Source organism: Coffea eugenioides, chromosome 11, assembly GCF_003713205.1.
Source record: "Coffea eugenioides isolate CCC68of chromosome 11, Ceug_1.0, whole genome shotgun sequence".
Classification (NCBI taxonomy): Eukaryota; Viridiplantae; Streptophyta; class Magnoliopsida; order Gentianales; family Rubiaceae; genus Coffea; species Coffea eugenioides.
In genome coordinates this window covers 10,506,602-10,527,374 of record NC_040045.1, presented here as the reverse complement: position 1 = coordinate 10,527,374, position 20,773 = coordinate 10,506,602, and the positions used below count along the sequence as shown (strand labels likewise).

At 33.7% G+C, this 20,773-nt stretch overlaps 2 protein-coding genes across 2 annotated transcripts; one reads left to right on the top strand and one right to left on the bottom strand.

Annotated features, from left to right (window-relative positions):
- Positions 1 to 1,162: 1,162 nt before the first annotated feature.
- LOC113751938 (putative late blight resistance protein homolog R1B-13) lies at positions 1,163 to 5,400 on the top strand. Its single transcript, XM_027296083.1, has 2 exons — positions 1,163 to 2,134; positions 2,257 to 5,400. The coding sequence occupies exons 1-2, from the start codon at positions 1,163 to 1,165 to the stop codon at positions 5,398 to 5,400; spliced, it is 4,116 nt and encodes a 1,371-aa protein (XP_027151884.1).
- Positions 5,401 to 16,814: 11,414 nt separating this feature from the next.
- LOC113751937 lies at positions 16,815 to 18,579 on the bottom strand. Its single transcript, XM_027296081.1, has 2 exons — positions 18,269 to 18,579; positions 16,815 to 17,766 (listed from the first exon to the last, which is right to left on the bottom strand). Exons 1-2 carry the CDS (start codon positions 18,577 to 18,579, stop codon positions 16,815 to 16,817), a joined length of 1,263 nt encoding a protein of 420 aa, XP_027151882.1.
- Between the last annotated feature and the right edge of the window lie 2,194 nt (positions 18,580 to 20,773).

The window sequence follows — 20,773 nt, the reverse complement described above, 5'->3', positions numbered from 1 at the left end:
TGGACATGGCTCCACCCCGGAACATTAAGGAGGTTCAGCGCCTGACGGGGAGAATAGCAGCTCTGAACAGGGTTTTGTCCAAATTAGCAGTTCGGGGATCTCCTTTCTTCAAGACCCTAAGGGGAGGTCGGCAGTTCGAGTAGAGTTCAGAGTGCCAAAAAGCGTTTGACGAGTTGAAAGCCCACCTCGCTCGGTTGCCGGCCCTAACCTCTCCCGGACAGGGGGAAACCCTGTTCATCTACTTAGCTGTGGGGGAGGAGGCCATTAGCGCGGTGCTGGTGCGGGAGGAAAGCAAAGTCCAAAAACCTGTATATTTCGTTAGCCGCGCCCTACAAGGGGCCGCCGAAACGAGGTACTCGGCGGTAGAACGATATGTGTTAGCGCTAGTGCATGCCGCTCGGAAAGTCAGGTCATACTTTCAAGCTCATCCCGTAGTGGTGGTGACGGACCAACCCCTGAAGCAGATCCTCTCTAAACCCGAGGTCTCAGGTCGGATGGTGAAATGAGCTGTGGAGTTATCGGAATACAATTTGGGATACCAGCCGAGGACGGCCATCAAAGCCCAAGCTCTGGCAGATTTCATAGCGGATGGTGTCTCCTCTGGATCAACTGAAACGGATGTCGGTCAGCCCAGAAAGGTCAGAGAGGTTGGGAAGGATAGAGAAATCGTTAAGGACGCGCGCGCCAGGCGAGCAGCCGAAGACCTACAGGCCCAATCAACCACCAAGGTCATGACGACCCAAGAGGTTGTCGAGGTCCTACAGGCTAAAAACACTGCCACGGTCAAACAGACCGGAGAAGCAGCTAAGACCGTGCATGCCAAAGAGGCTGCCGAGATTGAACAGGCCGGAGAAGCAGCTGAGGCCAAACAGGCCAAAGAATCTGCCGAGGCCGGACAGGGTAGAAGAGCAGTGGAGGCCGAGCAGACCCAAAAAGGTGTCGAGGTCGGACCGGCCCGTGAGTCAACTAAGGTCGAACTAGCCAGGGAGGCTACCCAGACCAGAAAGGCTATAGAGGCTGCGGGATGAATGGATCCCACCTGGACGTTATTTGTCGTACGAAACCCTAGAAAGACTCCGAACCTTAAGGGGACTTTGACTCCTATAAGGAAACTACTATTCGTTCAAGTCTATATACACCGCGCCACAAGACGACACAAGGTATGCCATCTACAGTTCCCTCTACTGTTGCCCTACTTCTAAGCTCCACTGACTTGACCGTCGGAGCTATTTCGGGAACCCTAGCCCCATCGTTGTTCTTTCTTAACAGGATAGCCAGTTCGGTTTTCCCTCCTCGGTTCCGCTACGCTCTCCCAGGTCGGATCTTTGCAGCTCAGCTCGGACTGCGTACTTGGCCGTCGCATCAAGATGCAATCAGTAAGTTGCAACAAAAATTTATGCTCTTGAGACCACAAATGAAAGATGCTTATGCTTTTGCAAACAACTTTTCATTAAGATGCCCCCATCCCCTATGCCATGAGCTTAAATGGTATAACTTCCATTCTTTTCTGCGCAACGTTCTGTTGTCTCTTTGTCGCAGCGAAGGCAAGTTGCAAAGGGATATCTACGTTCAACTTGATACTATGTTAGACATGCTAAAATGTATGGATACCTATATCAAGTCCATGAAATGTCATGTATACTTAGGTTTCACATCTTATTTTGGTGCTTTAATTATCCGGGCAGCACATGTTTCTTACTTGTGCTGGATTCATCAAATGGATGAAGACAAGAGCCAGGAGATCATCATTATGCTTTCTGATCTGCTAAAGGCGTTGAAGCCTAATACTCCAGAAACTACACAGTTGTGTTTCTATGGAATCAAATACGATTCAGAATTCAAACCCCAGAGATTGGCTGTAGAAGCATTTGTCAATTTTCTTATTCGTGAGAAGGATCCTCAACTTCAAACCATATACGATGGGCTCACACAGCTGATAATGTTTGTCCTTCACGCTCGTGCTCCAGAAGAGGATAATGTAAAGCCTCTTTTAAAGGATATTACAGCAGCCGTTTGCAAGCTTGGGTCTTTCGGTTACTCTTTCCATGTGAAAAGAACAACACAAGACAAACCTAAAGGAACTGATCCTGCAATATTTTGGTTGCTTGACAAGATGGAGCTTCTGAGGGCAGAGGTATTCCTAATCGAGCTGCTAAACCAGAAGATCAGTTTGGAATTCCTTGAGAATTGCATTGATTCTTTCCACAAAGGACAAATGGGATGCATTTGCAAAATTATCATAGGAATGCATTCCAGGGGAAAAGCAAAGCTCCTAAGCTGGTATGGCTGCATATTCTAACTTTGGCTAGGGAGGCTACCTCTATTTATCAATCATTTCATGCCCAGTCTGTCACTATAGGCAAGTTGAGAGATGAGCTACTTAAGTTGCAAGAGAAGATTAAGCTTTTGAAGACAGAGATACTTCTGGAAGAGCTTCTTAATGGACACCCAAATTATGTAGTCAACGTGAAGAACGAAATCAAAAGCCTTGATCAGGGGCTAATAGTCCTGAGACCTTTCCTGATTGGTTCTGACGAAGAGAATGAGAAATTCCTCCTGACACAAGCAGAATCTATAACAAGAAATTTAGCTTTTTTGTATGACTGTCTTCTTGAAAATGAAAGTACAGAAGATACGGTGATGAAATTCAGTTTTTTGCTTCCTGAGTTAGTGAAAAAGATGAATCTTGTCAATGCAGAGATCAAAGAGAGTTACATAACTGTTCGCAAGTCATTAGGATCTCATTTCCCGAAGACAGAAGGATTTGGTTTCATTGATTTCCTTTTAGGAAATCTCAGGGAACTACTGAACTCTGAAGTTGATTATGTTGTTTCTGTCATACATCAAATTCATGTTGTTCATGAAGAGATAGAGTTCTTGAGATCATTCCTCAGAGATATCGAAGAACAATATAAGGAGCATCAGGATTTGAAAACTCTGGATTCGTCCATTATGGAAGTGATACTTGAGGCGGAGTATCTCATTGATGTGTTTATTCTTGGAGATTGTTTGCAATGGTATCATCCGATATGGCTTTCTGATCTCATTGAAGATCTCAAACTCGTCAAGCTTCAGGCAACAGAAATCTATGAGAATGCACATGGCATCAACATCAATAATGTTCCCACCTTTTCAAGGAATGTAATATCACCACCCAAAATTCCCAAAATTGATGAAGTTGTGATTGATCTTGCTGATGGGAAAAAATTAGTCATTGATAGACTTATAGCAGGATCACCACAACTAGATGTTGTCTCAATTGTTGGCATGGCTGGACTCGGCAAGACAACTTTAGCCTTAAAGGTATACACTGATCCTTCAGTTATTTATCATTTCCACATTCGTGCATGGTGTTCTGTCTCCCAGGCATATCAGAAAAGGGAATTGCTCCTTGAGATTTTAGGTGACATTGTTGAACTTACGGATCATATCCTTGAAATGAGCGATGGAGACTTAGAGATGAAGTTGTACCAATGCCTAAAGAGAAATAGGTTCCTCATTGTCATGGACGATATTTGGAGCACTAGCGCATGGTACGATTTTCAAGGTTCATTTCCAAATGACAACAATGGAAGCAGAATACTGATCACGAGTCGTCTCCCTGATGTGGCTAGAAAAATGAAAGTAGATAGTGCTCCTCATCCCCTTCGGCTACTCTCTAACGATGAGAGCTGGAAGCTGTTCCAGAGGAGAGTGTTTGACACAAAAGAGTGCCCTGATGAACTGGTGGCATTAGGAAATCAAATTGCAGAAAGTTGTAAAGGACTCCCTCTCGCAGTTGTTGCAATATCTGGTCTCCTTGAAAGGACTGACAAGGCACCAGACTGGTGGAAACAAGTTTCAGAAAGCATATGTTCACACATTGCCGAGGACATTGAAACGAGGTGCATGGACACCCTAGAGCTGAGCTACAGGTATTTACCTGACCATTTGAAGCATTGCTTTCTTTATACTGGAGTATTTTTGGAGGATGAGGACATTCCAGTTAGGAAGTTGACATGGTTATGGCCAGTAGAAGGATTCATATGGAATACAGACCAAGAGAATAATGAAGATGTTGCAGAAGGGTACTTGAGGGATCTGATTGGTAGAAGCCTAATAATGACTTCCAAAAAAAAATCACTTGGAGGTGTCAAAACATGTCGAGTTCATGACATGTTGCGCACATTATGCATGCTAAAATTTGACAAAGAAAACATTTTGCAGTGTCAAAATGGGTATGAAGAACTTTTTGCTTCCACTCTTGAGGATTTGGATTACGGTGTTGATCCCAACTACTCATATCCCACAAACTCTATCACATACGAAAAACGCAGATTGTCCATTTGTTCTAAGAGAAATCACTTTGTCATGTCAAGACCTTCTGGGCCACATGTCCACACTCTATTGTTCTCTGCTACCAGTGATTTGTATCCAAGATGCCCCTATGATATCTCCTTCATTTTTGACAACTTTAAACTTCTTAGAGTGCTGGATTTGGAATGCATCAATATGGGAAATTCTTTCCCAACTGGAGTTCAGTTGTTGATTCACCTAAGATATTTAGCACTTTGTGGCAATATAGACTGTATTCCAGCATCAATATCCCATCTCCGGGATCTTGAAACCTTGCTGGTGAAGGGATTAAGAGGTGAAGTTCTACTACCTTATACCATTTGGAGCTTGGAAAAGTTGAGACATGTCCACGTAAATATGCATGCCACTTGCACATTGCAAGACGGTGAAATTACACTTTCTCCTCAAGTACTCAATCTAATCAGTCTTTCCTGTCCATATCTCTTATGTGGTAAAGGTACAGAGAATATCATGAGGAGGTTACTCAAACTTCGGAAACTGAGATGTGTATTTTCTGAATTACGGGATAATACTGGGAAGCTAAATCAGTTTCCAGTACTAAACTTTCTGACAGAGCTCGAGTCATTGAATGTACTGTATTCTGGTCGAATTTCTCTTCCTTGTGAGTTTGACTTCCCATTAAATCTCAAAAAGTTGACTCTATCAAAATTCCGTCTACCGTGGGATTGCATTTCACAGATTGGGAGATTACCCAACCTTGAAGTTCTCAAATTACTTTCTAGAGCCTTCGAGGGGAAAGTATGGGAAATGAAAGAAGGAGAGTTCCATAAACTGAAATTTTTGAAGCTGGACAATCTAAACATTGCTCAGTGGAATGCCTCTAGTGATCACCTGCCACAGCTTCAACACCTAATTCTACGAAGTTGCAGGCAGCTTGAGGAGAGCCCCTCTGCTTTTTGTGAAAGCTCTACTCTGGAGATGATTGAGGTCCAATTGTGCACGAGCTCTGTTGAAGAGTCAGTGCTAAAGCTTAAGGAGGAACTACTTGAAATGGGAAATGAGGACTTCAAGGTTCTTATTGATCGTTCAGACATGGATTTATGATCATCTCCATAATTTCTGGTAGATCTTGGCGTCTTATTCTTGTATGTGCAGATTGTCTAGCTTTATTCTCTCTCTCTTTTTTTTTTAAACTAGTAATCTGATACGTGCTTTGCATGTAATTATATTTTTCCAAACTTTTATACATTTCTATGCTAAAGTATTTTATGAAATGTTGCTTGTTAACACAATAATATTTTTTCTTTTTACCAATCATAGCGTGTATTCACATCTTTGTATATGAAGAAAGAATGACAAATTATAATGGGAAAAGTCTGAAGTAACGATCGTTATGATAACGAAACTGTTTTTACCTGATATAACAGGTAAAAATACTTTTAGTGACTATTTGATTACCTATTGGACTGGTCACCTAAATAAGATAGTACCTAAAAATTTGATTAGTAAGTTTTACATAAAAAATTGTAAGTTAACTCGATAAATTAGTAACTTTTATGTCTCAAAAAGTAAATTGGAATAAATATGGAACTTATTTTTTTAAAAAAAATAAATTACTACTCAATATCCAAAACTTACTTTTTGGAGAGTAAGCTTAGTTCAAGTAATAGTAAGTTGTTATAGATTAATAGTAAATATTGTTGATAGAATAGTAAATTTGGTTAGTGGTCAAAACCTACTAGTTTGTGGTATAAATTTACTATTTTACTTAAAAAAACTTATATGAAACAAGTATTAGGAAGTTTATTTGAAGTAATGCTAAAATTTTTTATTAATGATTAAAACTTAGTATTATAGTTAGTAATTACTCGTAATGTAACTATATGATACACAATTGTACGTAACATTTATAAATGTTATATTGTTTAAGCATTTTAAATATACTATGAAAACTATTTTTTTTGCACGTGACCTTAAAAATATGTAAGAATAATTTGTCATATTATAAATTTTGAATTATTTTTGAATTTGTGAAAGGTTAGAAAGTTTGGATGACAATAACAACAAATCTTTCGAGTTATATATAGAACTAGTTTTGTACCCGTTCGTTGAACGGAAATCTTCGAAAAATAATAAACTATTTAGTCAATTTTATAAAAATGTCGATATGAAATACAAACTTAATGTATATTTTATTATAGCATTTCTTAGGTATATTACTACATGCGCATTGTAATATAAAGTATTCTTATAATATAAATTTGAACAATAATAATTCAAAAATGGAAAAAATAACATTCGACAATACCATAACATTCAAAAACTTGAAAATAAATAAAAAGTGCAGTAAATAGTATCAAATAATATTCTACTCTTCAGAAACTTGTTTTTATTTTTTTATTTTTTGAACATTCTCCTCGATTTGTCCGTGCAAATCAGCATTTATTGATTTTCCATTATCACTACATGATAGCAAAGCAGGATAACTAAGTATAAAAAAATAAATGATTTATCACATTCAAGGTTGTGTATAACAATACGTAAAGATTATAATTTAAGCAAGTAAAATAGTATATTAAATCTACCTTCTCATGCAAATTTTTTTACGAGGATTTCCTTCCTCTATGGTTTTTATTGAACCCTCTAATGAATGATTCATATGAAGTGTATTGAAATGTTGTTGATTAGAATCATCTGTTATACTAATTGGGATCTGGAAAGAAGATTCTTCAGGTTGGTATTGGTTGTCGGTTCCACCAATCTGATAATGATTTATCAAAATTAAAGGCAAAAATATTATGTGAGATATAATATGTGAAATATAAGAGAAATTTAATATTAATTCAAGATATATTACTAATCCTATGTGTTCATAAAAAACAAACAGAAAATTAAAAAAAAATTCAAGATATGTTACTAAACTTTTACAATTGAAGATCAACATGGTTTTTTTTTTAAAAAAAAATATGTATTGAAAGAAGATATACTTGATAATCAAGAGGAGTGGAAACCCAAAATCAATGCTTTAATATGCCAACCGTTTGCGCTGAAAATACCTAACCATGAATTTGATGCTTGAAATCAATATATTGGAGGCTATATATAGTGTAGGCATAAGAAATAAGAATTGATAAGAATCTAAAGAGATATTAATAAGAACATTAAAAGTAGGTTTATCTTGATTTAAGTTGTTTAAAGTACGTAACTTTGGATATGAAATAAGAATCCTATAATATTAAAAATTCTTATAGGAAATACAAGTGCGTTCTCAAGACAAATTTTACCTACCTTGAAAGACCACCTCAACTATATCGAGTCCTTTAAGTGCATGGACTCCTATGGTGTGGGTCCACACATTAAATACTCCCCACCATCTAAGTAGAGATGTATTGTGAATCCTATAACCTAGCAATGAGTATAACATGCATGTTTTGATTAACAACGAACGGGTTTATAGGAATTTACAAATCCGTGCTCAAATAGGAATTTATATTTGACCGTACGAGTCAAATACATATAGTTAATTGGATTCAATTAACTTTTTCTTTTCCATAAATTTCGTGCTATGCACTATATCTTGATAACACACCCAATAATAAAATCTATTAAGAATCGTATTTCCAACATCAGGTATTGACTTCTGTTATTAATGGGTTCTTTTGAAATTAGTTACTTTTTTACTTCTTGTAGTGATAACAATTCTTATTTACTTCGATTCCCTATGCAGTACACAAATTATTGCCATGAATTTGGAGATATATCTAATAGAGATATTTATGTCTCTTTTATTTATATCGCATTACTTTCCAGTTCCTTTTTTTGGATAGGAAATAAGAATCATATAATATTAAAAATCTTATAGGAAATAAGAATTGATATATATCTAAACAAAAAAGGAGCAAGCCACGTAGGAAACTACTTGCCGTCTCGTCAAGCCACGTAGGAAAGAAAAAACATGAAGGGATAAGCATGAGAATACGACTTTATTATATATATATATATATATATATATGATTGCACTTATCTATACATCACAATTTTCATATATTAATACCTATGAATATAATAAAATGGTAAAATTTTAATAAATTTATTTACTGGGTCACAAATATAAAAGTTAAAGTTGTATTATAATAACAACAAATCTTTCGAGTTGTATATAAAATAGCACTTACTTATACAACACAATTTTCATATATTAATGCCTATGAATTTAATAAAATGGTAAGATTTTAATAAATTTATTTTCTGGGTCACAAGTATAATAATTAATGTTGTGTTAACATAGCATAATTTTTGAAAATTATAGTAAAATTACCCATATGTTAAGTTCTGTGACTTTCAAACATACTTTGTATCATTTACATTATGGATTTGTATCCATATTTTTTCTATCAAACTCTTTTTTTATTGGCAAATGGTATATAAATTATTATAAAATGTCATTTTATAATAATCATAATTTTTGATAGATGAATGTTATGCAAACTGTTAAAATTATCAATTCACAAATGACTAAATCTTACTACTTATGGCATATATTAGTCTAATTGACTAAAAAATTATTGTAATCATATATACGTTGATTGTTGAATTGAAATTTCGTTTATTACTAGTACAAGTTCTTCTAATCAAAGCAAAATAAAATCAAATATCTTGTCCTTTTGTATGTAGTAGTTATGTTTAGTAGAAAAATATTAAACCATTTTTACAATACATAATTTCTCCTCAAATTAGTAATATTTTCCATGACCTCTAACCTTATCAATAATACTAACCACTGACATGTAGATAATCTTAAAAACAAAAGCCATCATTATGACAAAAAAAGAATATTTTATTCTGAATAAAAAAAAATTGCAATTCTATATAGAATCGAAGAAATTCATCATGAATGAAAATGAATTGCAAAGTTGTTACATTTCTAATTTCATATGCATCTAGAATTTCACGCAACATTACTTTAGAGGAACTTTCCTTTTTCACACTAAGGAACCAATCCCAATCTCTTCGTCTCTTTTATTTTTTCTTTAACCATTAAATGGAGTCAAAGTTGTTAGTAGTAAAATACTAAATAAATTTAATTCCATTTCAAGCTCTAGTTAATTGTATACTAATATTTTACACAACAATCAATTGAGCACCAATTTCCTTTTTTTAAGTAGCTATTATTTATTTTATTACTTAGGTTAAATATTTACATATAAAATAATAACAATAGAATGCCAATCCTCGGATCAATGAAACTTCAATTATTGTTAATAAAACTAATTTTGCATTGATAAAAATTAGTCTACATAATGAAAAGTCAATGGCAACAATTACTAAAATATAGCAATTTTTAATTGTGGGAAAATAAACAACTAAGTTCCCAAAATATTTCACTTTTATTGTTTAAAAAAATCTCAACTTGTTAACTAAATTCAAAATAATTCTATTGTCAAAAATATTTTTCCTCAAATTAACTTTAATGATTAGAGGTGAGATACAAAAATGGCAAAATATCCCTTATACGTATATCATGGATATTTGAGACTTTAAATAAAAAAAAATTTTGTTGTTAAAATAACATTGTATCATATTGTACTAATTATTTTAGAACCATTTTTATACGTGAACTAAATTTAATTTAAATTATACAATAGATTATATATGCATGTGATTTTCATTTATAATTGTTGGATCCCATTTTTATGAACAATCTCCCAAGGGAAAAAGTTCAGATCATACTGATTTTCTTATATTAATTGTTATACTAATTTTGTCATTTTTATTGTTATATTATTTCTCATTTTGTTTGGGCTTTAACTCTTATTATTTCTTGTGTCCCAGGTTTAAATTTATTAAAACTTTATCATAGGTGTTAAATTATAAAAATTGTGATATATAAATAAGTGATATTCTATATATAACTAAGAAGATTTGTTATTATTGTTATTCAAACTTTTCAAAATTTGAAAATGATTAAAAACTTATAATACGACAAAATTTTATATTTTATGAGATTATGTGAAAAGTCAAATTATTTTCATAGTATTTTAAAATATATATAAATACAAAAATTTTTTAATTTATACTTATCATCATGTATTATACAATTATATTATGAGTACTTACTAACTAAGGCACTAAGTATTAATCATTAATAAAACATCTTATCGTTATTTCAAATAAACTTCCTAATACTAGTTTGAAATATGTTTTAAAGTAAAATAGTACATGTGTCCCATAAATCAGTAAGTTTTGATTATTAATCAAATTTACCATATTATCAGTAAGAATTACTATTTATGTATAAAAACTTACTATTACTTGAATTAAACTTACTCTCTAAAAAGTAAGTTTGGGATATAAAGTAGTAATTTATTTATTTAAAAAGTAAGTTTAATATTTATTCAAATTTACCTTTTGAAGTATAAAAGTTACTAATTTATTAAGGTTAACTTACTATTTTAGATGGGAAACTTACTTTCTTATTTTTAAGTGTTATCCTATTTAGGTTGATAGGTCCATCAAGTAATCAAATGGTCGCTAAAAGTGCAACAACCTGTTATATCAGGTAAAAAATTGTTTCGTTACCATAACTATCGTTACTGAAGCATTGTCCTATACTATTCCTGTCAACAAATACAATGCGAAATCTGTTCAGTTACTATTCTTGATGTATGACAGAAATTTTATCAATTACATTGCGGCCCATAATGTTAATGCGATTTTGCGCTTTTAGACCGTGTACTTGCCTAGTTATTCATAAAAGCTCTAAAGATTCGGCTAATAAATCTTGTAGGAACGACCTCACTCCGCTCTCATATAGTGTGAATTCATCAAGTGTATACTGCTTTAAATACACCTTCCTAAAGGGATATGAATTCATTAAGATTTTTAAACTCACCCTCACAATTACTAGCAATTAAAGCATTTATCTCCGGAGGAACTTACATTTGAAGTGCTTTACGGTCAATATTCACATAAGTTGGGTTACTGTCTCTATTGACAACTTGTTGGACTCAGTCCCATTTCCATTGTAGTTTAAAGAATTAATTTCCATCCTACAGGTTTAATTAAAGGATCGATCAAGTTCAACCTTGACTTCACAAAATCAATGGCAATAATTCCATCTCTAAGCAGCTGCTTTTCAATATCATTTCTTAATTTCATGTGTCGACTTTTGCAATTATATAATTTATTTTTAGCAATAGCGATTGCCACTTGACAATCACAGTGTATGGATACAGAAGGCAACAGATCCTTAGTCAGAGGAATATTGGCTAAGAAATTTCTTAACCAATCAGTCTCAAAGCCAGTCAACTCCAGAGTCATAAACTCTAATTCTGTAGTTGACTTAGGAATGATTGTCTGTTTGACTGACTTTCATACTATTGCATCACCACTAAGGGTGAATACATAACCACTAGTAGATTTTGTCTCATTTGAATCTGAGATCCAATTAGCATCATTGTACCCTTCTAATACAGTGGAAAATCCACAATATAAGATACTATAATTCATGGTACCTCTAAAATATTTCATCAGTCAGACTAATGCAAACCATGCTCTCGCTATTTGGATTGTAAGTGTATCTATTTAGTCTACATACAGCATAAGTTATATCAGGTCTTCTAAAATTTATCAGATGCATCAGACTCCCAATAATCTGAGCATATTTAATCTGAGCAATTGGATCACTATTATTTTTCTTTAATTGAGTGTTGGCAAATATAAGAAGTACTTACAGGTGTCACATTATAATTTTCAAACTTTCTAAGAAGTCTTTCTATATAACGTTCTTGTGACAACATTATACCATTATCTTTCCTTATGATCTTAAAACCCAATATCATTTTGGCTTCATCCAAATCTTTAATATCAAAATTAGAAAATAAGAAATATTTAGTACTATTAGCAAAATCTATACTTGTACCAAATATAAGTATGTCATCCACATATAGGTTAATTATCACATATTGATTATTCACAACTTTAGTATATACACATTTATCCACTTCTATAGACGAGAATCCGCCTTTTATTAATATTTGATCAAATTTCTCATGTCACTGTTTAGGAACTTGTTTTAGACCATAAAGAGATTTAATTTATTTACACACCTTAGTTTCTTGTCCAGATACAACACATCCTTCAGGTTAAAACATATGAATTTCTTCTTCTAAATCACCATTTAAAAAATCTGTTTTGACATCCATTTGATGAATAACAAGTTTATGGATAGAAGTTAAAGTAAATAAAACACAGATAGAAGAAATTCTGGTTACTAGTGTAAATGAGTCAAAATAGTCAATATTTTGTTTTTGAGAAAATCCTTTTGCTACTAAACAAGTTTTGTATTTTTCTATAGAACCATCAAAATTATATTTTCTTTTAAAAATTCATTAACAACCAATAGGTTTTGCACCAGGGAGTAAATCTACCAATGTTCTTGTTTTATTTTTCAAAATAGAATCGATTTTAGATTTAATTGCTTCTTTCCAAAACTTGCAATCAAAAGAAGAAATTGCATCAGAATAAATTAAAGGATCACTATCAACAAGAAAAGTTTGAAAATCATTTCCATAGGAAAATTCTTTTCTCGACCTTTTACTCCTTCTCAATTCCTCATTAGAGATTATTTCTTTATTTATTTCAACAGGTGCATGAGAAATTTTATTGGACAGTGGAAAAATATGTTCAAAGAATTCAGCATTCTTTGTCTCAATAATTGTATTACAATCAAGTACATCACTTCTTAAAACAAGAAACCTATATGCAGCACTATGTTCAACATATCCAATAAACATACAATCAAAAGTTTTAGAACCTAATTTTCTTTTCTTAGATTCAGGTAATAACACTTTAGCAAGACACCCCCATACTTTTAAATATTTTAAATTTGGTTTATTATTTTTTCATAACTCATAAGGTGTTTTGCCAATTCTTTTGTGTAAAATTCTATTTTGTAGGTGACATGCAGATAATATAGGTTTTTCCCATAAAATATCTAGAGTATGAGAACTAACTAACATAGAATTCATCATTTCTTTAAGTGTTCTATTTTTTCTTTTAGCTCCATTAGATTCTGGTGAGTAGGGACTAGGGAGGTGTTGTTTCATGTATTATGCCTTCATGTTCACAAAATTTATCTAAAGCTAAATATTCACCTCCTCTATCCGACCTAATTCTTTTTGTTTTCTTATTAATTTGATTTTCTACCTCAGACTTATAAGATAAAAGGCATTATGAGTATCATTTTATTTCTAAGTAAATAAAGTTTAGTATATCTAGAATAATCATCTATGAAAGTAACATAATATCTTTTTCTTCCTCTAATCATAATTTGTTTTAAATCACCTAAATTTGTGTGAATTAGATTTAATAATTCAGTTTCTCTTTGAATAGTTATATAATTTTTCTTGATTATTTTAGTTTCTGCACATATTTCACATTTTTGCATGTCATTATTATTATCACCAGAAAGTAACTCAAGTGATTGCATTTTCTATATGTAGCTAACATTAGCATGTCCTAATCTAGCATACCATAAAAAAATTGAATCAATAATATAAGTTGAAGAAGATACATTTTCATTAATCACATTTAAAATGTTGAGTACAAAGAGTTCCTGATTACAGTAATCCTTGCCCACAAATACATTATTTTTTGTTATTACAATCTTGTCAAATTCAAATGACACTTCCACCCCAACTTTTCCTAACTATACTACAGAAACCAGATTTGCCTGAATATTCGACACATGCAACACATCATTGAGGGTCAAAGTTTTTTCTAAAGTGAGTTTCAAGAGAATTTTGCCGTTACCCAGAACTTTAGCAGTTCGTGAGTGTGAGAATCTGAAAATTATTTTAAATTTTTCCTATTTTTGAAAAATTAATTTATATTTCCTTTTAATTTTATTTTAGTTGCTTATTTGCTTATAAAACAGTTAAGATTTTTAACCATTTTTCTTATATAAGTTAGTACATGTTAAGTTCGTAGTGGATTATGGAAGTAGGACCCATTAGTGAGGTATGTGCGATAAATTTTCGAAGATTAGAAGGAATTTTGTGTAAAGGGATATTATTTTATAAGGTGTTAAGAGATAATTAGAGAAGAACTAAATATTTTAGTGAATGGAAGACAATTAGATAAGGATTACATCTTGATTTTACACTTGTCACTCAATCATGAAGTCTTGACAAGACTAAGTTTCATTCTTATCCTAAACCAAGCCTTTATTACCATTTCTTCTTCTTGGCTTCTTGTTGGACGCAATTTGAGAGGTAAGGGGAGAGAAAATACTCCATTTTCTAGCCTTGATTTCTTGCTCAATCCATGAGAATTCCGAGCGCTAACCCTAATCCACACCGATTAATCTTGAGCTAAACTTGGAGGGAAGCTTTTGGTGGAGTTATTTGAGAAGGAAAGCTCTTGTCTTGCAACTTATCTTGGGGTTTTGAGGTATTATACTAAGCATCTCTCTTTTTCCTTCTTATTTTGCCATTTAAGCAAAATATGACTTGAGTATCGGTTTCATGGAAGATATCATGGATTTGTGAAGTTAGTGGAATTTTTCTAGCTTTGATTCATATTTTCCAGCCATGAGATGATTATTTTCTAGCTTTGCTATGAAATTTTGGGCTGACATGAGGATTTTCCAACTTATACATGTATTTTTGGCTTCACTTGAAGGATTTCTAGCTCTTGGTGTCAAAGTCCAGCCTAGGGCTTAAATTTCCAGCCTAGAGTTATGATATATATGTGCTAGGGATATGCTTAAATTAGTTAGTTTTGTGGTCGAAATAAGGACCCCTTTGTACTTTATATTTTGTGGACTTGTTTGGAGCTGTTTTGCTGTGGAACTTCAGCTTTGGAATTGAAGGAAAAATTAGGAAAAAATAGGGGAGATGCTGGCCATTTTTTTCTTGTAGTTCATGTGAGTGGAAGTGATATTGAGGTGTGAATTTAGGGCATTTTTGTCTTCCTCTTGCATATGATTTTATTCAAAACTCTTGTTACAAGCTATTTCTTTCTATGTGTGTTAGTTTTGAGCCAAAACAAAGAGGTTTAAGAAAAGAAAAACCAGTTTTTCAAACTAATAGTTTGCTGGAAAATTTTCCCAAGAAGCCCTGCGCAGCTTTGGAAAATTAACTATAACTTCGTATAGGAAAGTTGGAATTGAGTTCCGCTTATTGCGTTTGAAACTAGACTCATAGGGCTTTTAACAATATAAAAATCAGGGGTTGGTTCAACTCCTATAAATACCAGCAAATCTGCAATGTTTCCTGAAAAACCATGACTGTTCTGTCTTTGCTCATGAGACAGCAGTGAGTTTGAAGTGAAAATTTGACTAACCTATGAGCTAAATTTCATGAAAATGTCTTCTATACTCTATTAGTACTTCTAGTCTATTTTCTAATGGTGTAAGTTTTGTGATTTTTTGACCTACGGAACTCAAGTTATGCTTTTTCAAAGAATGTCGCCAAAGCTGAGAATTTTGTCAAATGAATTGAGTGGAACTTGAAAAACTTTGAGAAAAACTTTTCTAGGTCTTAAACAAGTGTTTTCTTTTTATACTAATAACTTACTTGAATCATAGCCCTAGATTGCACTTGGACATTCTTCGATTGGTTTTCAAGTTTGTTTCTGAGTTTTGTGTTTTGAGAGGCCGAATTTAGATAGGCGTATGGCTCATGACTAAGGTTAAAGTGAACACTTTATTAACCTAAGTTTTGAATGATTGGACCATGACATTTTATCTTGATTACCTTTAGGGTTTAATGGTGGGAACGAGCACGACCCGGAGTTGAACGTTTAGCGTTGCTCTACTTTAAACGGTGAGTGTTTCCTACATGTTGTGCTTCCAATGACTATGTGGATTGGTGTAAATGTTTCTTGAATGTTAAATGCTTTTCAATGGTCGTTAAATGAATTTTCAATAAGTGAGTGTGTAAGGGAAATGATAGGAGGAATAAGGGAAATATTTTCAAATGTCGAAGGAATAAGGGAAATGATCGGTGACTGAATGACTGAATGAATGGCTCTAAATGAGCACATATCCTTCCAATGATTTAATGTTTATTTCTTGAATGACTGTATATTACCGTACAAGCTGTGCAAATTGTTAAATGTAATACTTTCATGGTTTCTCTACCTGATTGCATGTTTAGGAATCTTATTGGGATTTTAACTCATTCCTTTAGTTTTGTTTTCCTTATAGGAGTGGAGGCCGGAGCAAGTAAACGTGAAATATATGTGTACTTTTGTAGATGAAATGTATTTGGAGATTTGGTAATGAAATCCTATATTACACTTTTGGGTTGTAAATTAAGTTGAAATTCTTAGATGAATGGAACTTCTATGTTTATCTTGAGGCATGAAAAACTATTTCAAGAATGTAAGTGAGTGAGTCCTGACGAGAGTTGGGCAGGTGGTCTGCCAAACCCTTGGGTATGCCCTAGGAGGAGGTAGGGTCGTCACAGTGAGTCTCCAAGGTAGATCACCTGTTTATCATCCCTTATTGGAGTTTAGGAGAAAAATGCTTCTCGATTTGCACATATGTGACGAGTAACCCCAGAGTCTACTACCCACTCTTTCACATTGGTTGCAATGTTGACTTGAGAGATGACTGCAGTTATATTATCATCCCCTTCGGCTAAATTAACCTTAGGAGGATTGGCATTTGCTTTGTCACCTTTCTTTTGGTATCTGCATTGAGCCGCATGGTGTTCTAGTTTTCCACAAACATAGCAATTGCCTTTCTTTTTCTTAAAGTTGGGATTATTGAATATGTAATGTTGGGATCTATTGGCGTACCTTTTATTGTTGGTTTGTACTAGATTAGTTTTGAGAGCTATCTTCTTAGTTTTGACAGTCCTTAACTCCTTCCTGTTGGAATATTCAATCAGGCTATATTTCACGAGTTGATCAATTGTGTGATTTTTTTGCTTGTGCTTCAGATTATTTTTGTAGTCAGTCCATGATTCAGGCTGCTTTTCAATTAGTATGCCAGCAGCAAATTTTTCGAGCAAATTTATATCTTCATTTTTCAGATCCTCGAGTAGCATTTGGTACTCTATGATTTGTACTTTCATATCTTTGTTTTTTGTCATCTGCCATTGGTTGTACTTTTCCATGACCAATTTTTGTTTGGTGGCGTCTTCGGTGATGAATTTTGTTATCAAAGCTTCCCAAATTGTCTTAACTTCCTTGCAACTATAGTACACGGCAAACAGTTCATTTGAAAGTGTTTGTAAAACAGTATGTCGACATACCTTATTGGTATATTGCCAGGATTCTTGTGTCTTGACATCCATAGTTGCAGTTGGTTGTGCTTCTGCTAGTGCATAGGCCACTCCATGAATGTCGAGTAGAGAGTGCACACGTTCTTGCCACCTTCTGAAGTTTTCATTGGCAAAATTTTCAATTTTGGAGATGTCTGGCAAAGGTTGAGCCAAAGGTAGTGCGACCGCAATGTGCCTAATTTTATGCAATAGAAAACAACGTTAACAAAAGAACGTTGTGAATGTGTCTGACTTTTATAACTGATGGGATAAGATTTTATCTTCTTGGTCAAACATTGAAAAAAATGTAAAAGAAGTAAAACTGTCAAACATTGAAAAAAATGTAAAAGAAGGAAAACTATCTTGGGCCGTGTTTAACCCACACGCAGGGGGGATGGTACAAATCCATCAGTTTGTACTGAAACAGTTCAACTCAACTTCCTTCTCATACGTGCGAGCCCATACTAATTACAAGCTGGACATAAACCCAATAAAAGACTAACTATTATAAATGATGAGAAGTCCCTTTGGTTTTCCAATGTGGGACAAGATCTTTTGAAATACACCTTTTATTTACAACAAGCTGAAGTGTCCAAAAACTGGTAATGGAGGAGGTATAAAAAAGTAGCACAAACAGACTCGTGGCAAAAAGACTTCAATTTACTCAGCTCAAAAGGAATAACAGGCTAAAGTTGTACCAGAAATTATGGAGTTGATCGAAATCCATGTCTGAACGATCAATAAGGGCCTTCAGCTCATTCCCCATTTCAAGTTGTTCCTCCTGAAGCCATCTCACAGACTCTTCAACAGAGCATGTGCAGAGTTGCACCTCAATCATCTCCAAAGCAGAGCTATCACCAAAACCAGAGGGGACCTCCTTGAGCTGCCTGCAACTTTGCAAAATTAGGTGTTGAAGCTGTGGCAAGTGATCACTAGAGGCATTCCATTCTGCAATGTTCAGACTGTTGAGCTTCAAAAATTTCAGCTTAAGGAACTCACCCTCTTTCATTTCCACAATTTCCCTTCAAAGGCTTTATAGAGTAATTTGAGAACCTCAAGGTTTGGTAATCTTCCAATCTCCAAAATACAATCCCATGGCTGGCGAAACTTTGACAGAGTTAACTTCCTGAGATTCAATGGGAAGTCAAACTTACAAGGAAGAGCAATCCTGCCCGAGTAGAGTACGTCGAGGGACTCAAGATCGGTTAGAAAATTCAGTATTGGAAACCGATTGCACTTCCCAGTATCATCCCGTAATTCAGAAAATAGACATCTCAATTTCCGAAGATTGACCAACCTCCTGAAGATATCCTCTACACCTTTGCTACAAAGGAGATATGGAGATGAAAGACTAACTAGATTTAGTACATCAGGACATGCTTTCGCCATCTTGCAAGGTGATGGCAGCTTAATTTTTCATATGGACATGTCTCAATTTTTCCATGCTCCAAATAGCACAAGGTAGTAATAGTCTAGTGATTTGTCTCCTTAGAGATTTAGAAACTTACAGTATAGTCTCTAGTGATTTGTATTTTTTTGAAATACTGATGGCTTTTACGAATCAACAATCTTCGTCATGGCCTTCCTTCAACAATTACAAAGTTCGTACTAATATCTCAAATTCCTAATTACACCACTCGCTTAATTGGCTAAAAAGATATTTCTGAGATATAGGAAATTTGTTTTGTATACACGTGTCTGACTGCGTGGATTTCTTTGTCACCCTCTGCGTCAAATGTCCACCAATTTAAGAAGATTTTCATGAGTTGAGATAATTTTTTAAACTAACTCTATGTCAAATAGATTTAATCAAAGGATGATCTACTACAGGAATAAAAATTTTAGATTTTCCATTGTGCCTGCTCGTGTGATTCCTTACAGCATCTCTATTACAATAACGGTAATTTGTTCTAATGCCTTCAACTTTATACACAGAGAATTAAAAACATTAGTGGAAGTTCGATTCTTACTCTTAACAGGTGTTTGGATCATGCTCCTAAGAAATTTTCCAAAGAACTCCACGAAAAAAGATCCTAAAGTACAAGTACAAAAAGTATTCCAAACTTCTTGGAGTTTTGAAGAGCAAAATGGAACTGACTACAGAGGACGTTTGCAAAGAACTGGAATGCTTGAATGAGCTGTCGATTGAGTGTTTTTTTTTTTTTTTCCAAAGTGGGTTAAAGCATCTACATTCATGCATCTACATCAACGTCTGCATTATTAAATTACAAACGGTTGTGTCAATAGATGAAAAATTAATATTTATCTGACAGCCGTAGCAATTTGTTCATATATTATACCGGAATTTCTTATCATTTCCGTTTCTTTTAGATAGTGGTTGTGCAGCTAGTAATAAATAACATTTCTTGTCTTTACTTTATCATGTTTGTATGATTGATAGATCAATTAGTGTGTTAGGATCAAACTTTATCGAGTTTTGTATTATTAACGGATCAATTAGTTTATGACACGAAAATGATCGTGTTATGATCACTAGCTTCATCCTCTAGAATCTTATTATGTCATAGTAGTATCATGTTATATCATGTTAACCTCGTCAAGCATTAATGTACCTGCGCAAATGTACTATAAACAAGATGCAATAAATAAATGATTAATCTTTTCTATATTTTTAGTGTATGTAGTCACAAGATTGGATAAATGTCACATCATTTGAATTTAAATTTGAACATCAAATTTTATATATGTGATATACACCTAAACTCGCTAGTGTATATACTATTAGTGCATAAAAGATTTATTCATAGACAAAAATGACTTTATAAAAATTAGTTTCTATTTTTTTTAGAGGAAGGTCATTAAAGTGATAACTGAAAGCCACATCACGAATCTAATTTTTGCAAGCCATTGTCTCTCTTGAAGTCTTCGCTTTAATCTTCTAGGATGAGACATGAAATGCATTAAGTTTTTTCATGGCATGGAGAATTGCTCAGGCACAATTCATTAGATCCACCATGATAGGAATTAGTTTAACTACTACCTACCGATTGTCATGAATATACATTGAAGTTTCCATATTAGATCTAGGTTGATCCAATTAGAAGTGGCAATTTGGATTGAGATCCATTTATCCATCCATATAATCCATAATTAAATGGATAATGGATTATCCATTTATAGTATTGGTTTTAAATGGTTGATCAAAATAAAACCATTAAATTAAATGGATTTATATGGATTAT

Coding starts and splice junctions, on each gene's coding strand:
- LOC113751938 (XM_027296083.1), top strand. CDS start 1,163: ATGCCATCTACAGTTCCCTCTACTGTTGCCCTACTTCTAAGCTCCACT. Junction 2,135..2,256: donor TGGAGCTTCTGAGGGCAGAG/GTATTCCTAATC, acceptor AATGCATTCCAG/GGGAAAAGCAAAGCTCCTAA.
- LOC113751937 (XM_027296081.1), bottom strand. CDS start 18,579: ATGAAAGAGGGTGAGTTCCTTAAGCTGAAATTTTTGAAGCTCAACAGT. Junction 17,767..18,268: donor GATCAACTCCATAATTTCTG/GTACAACTTTAG, acceptor GCATAAAATTAG/GCACATTGCGGTCGCACTAC.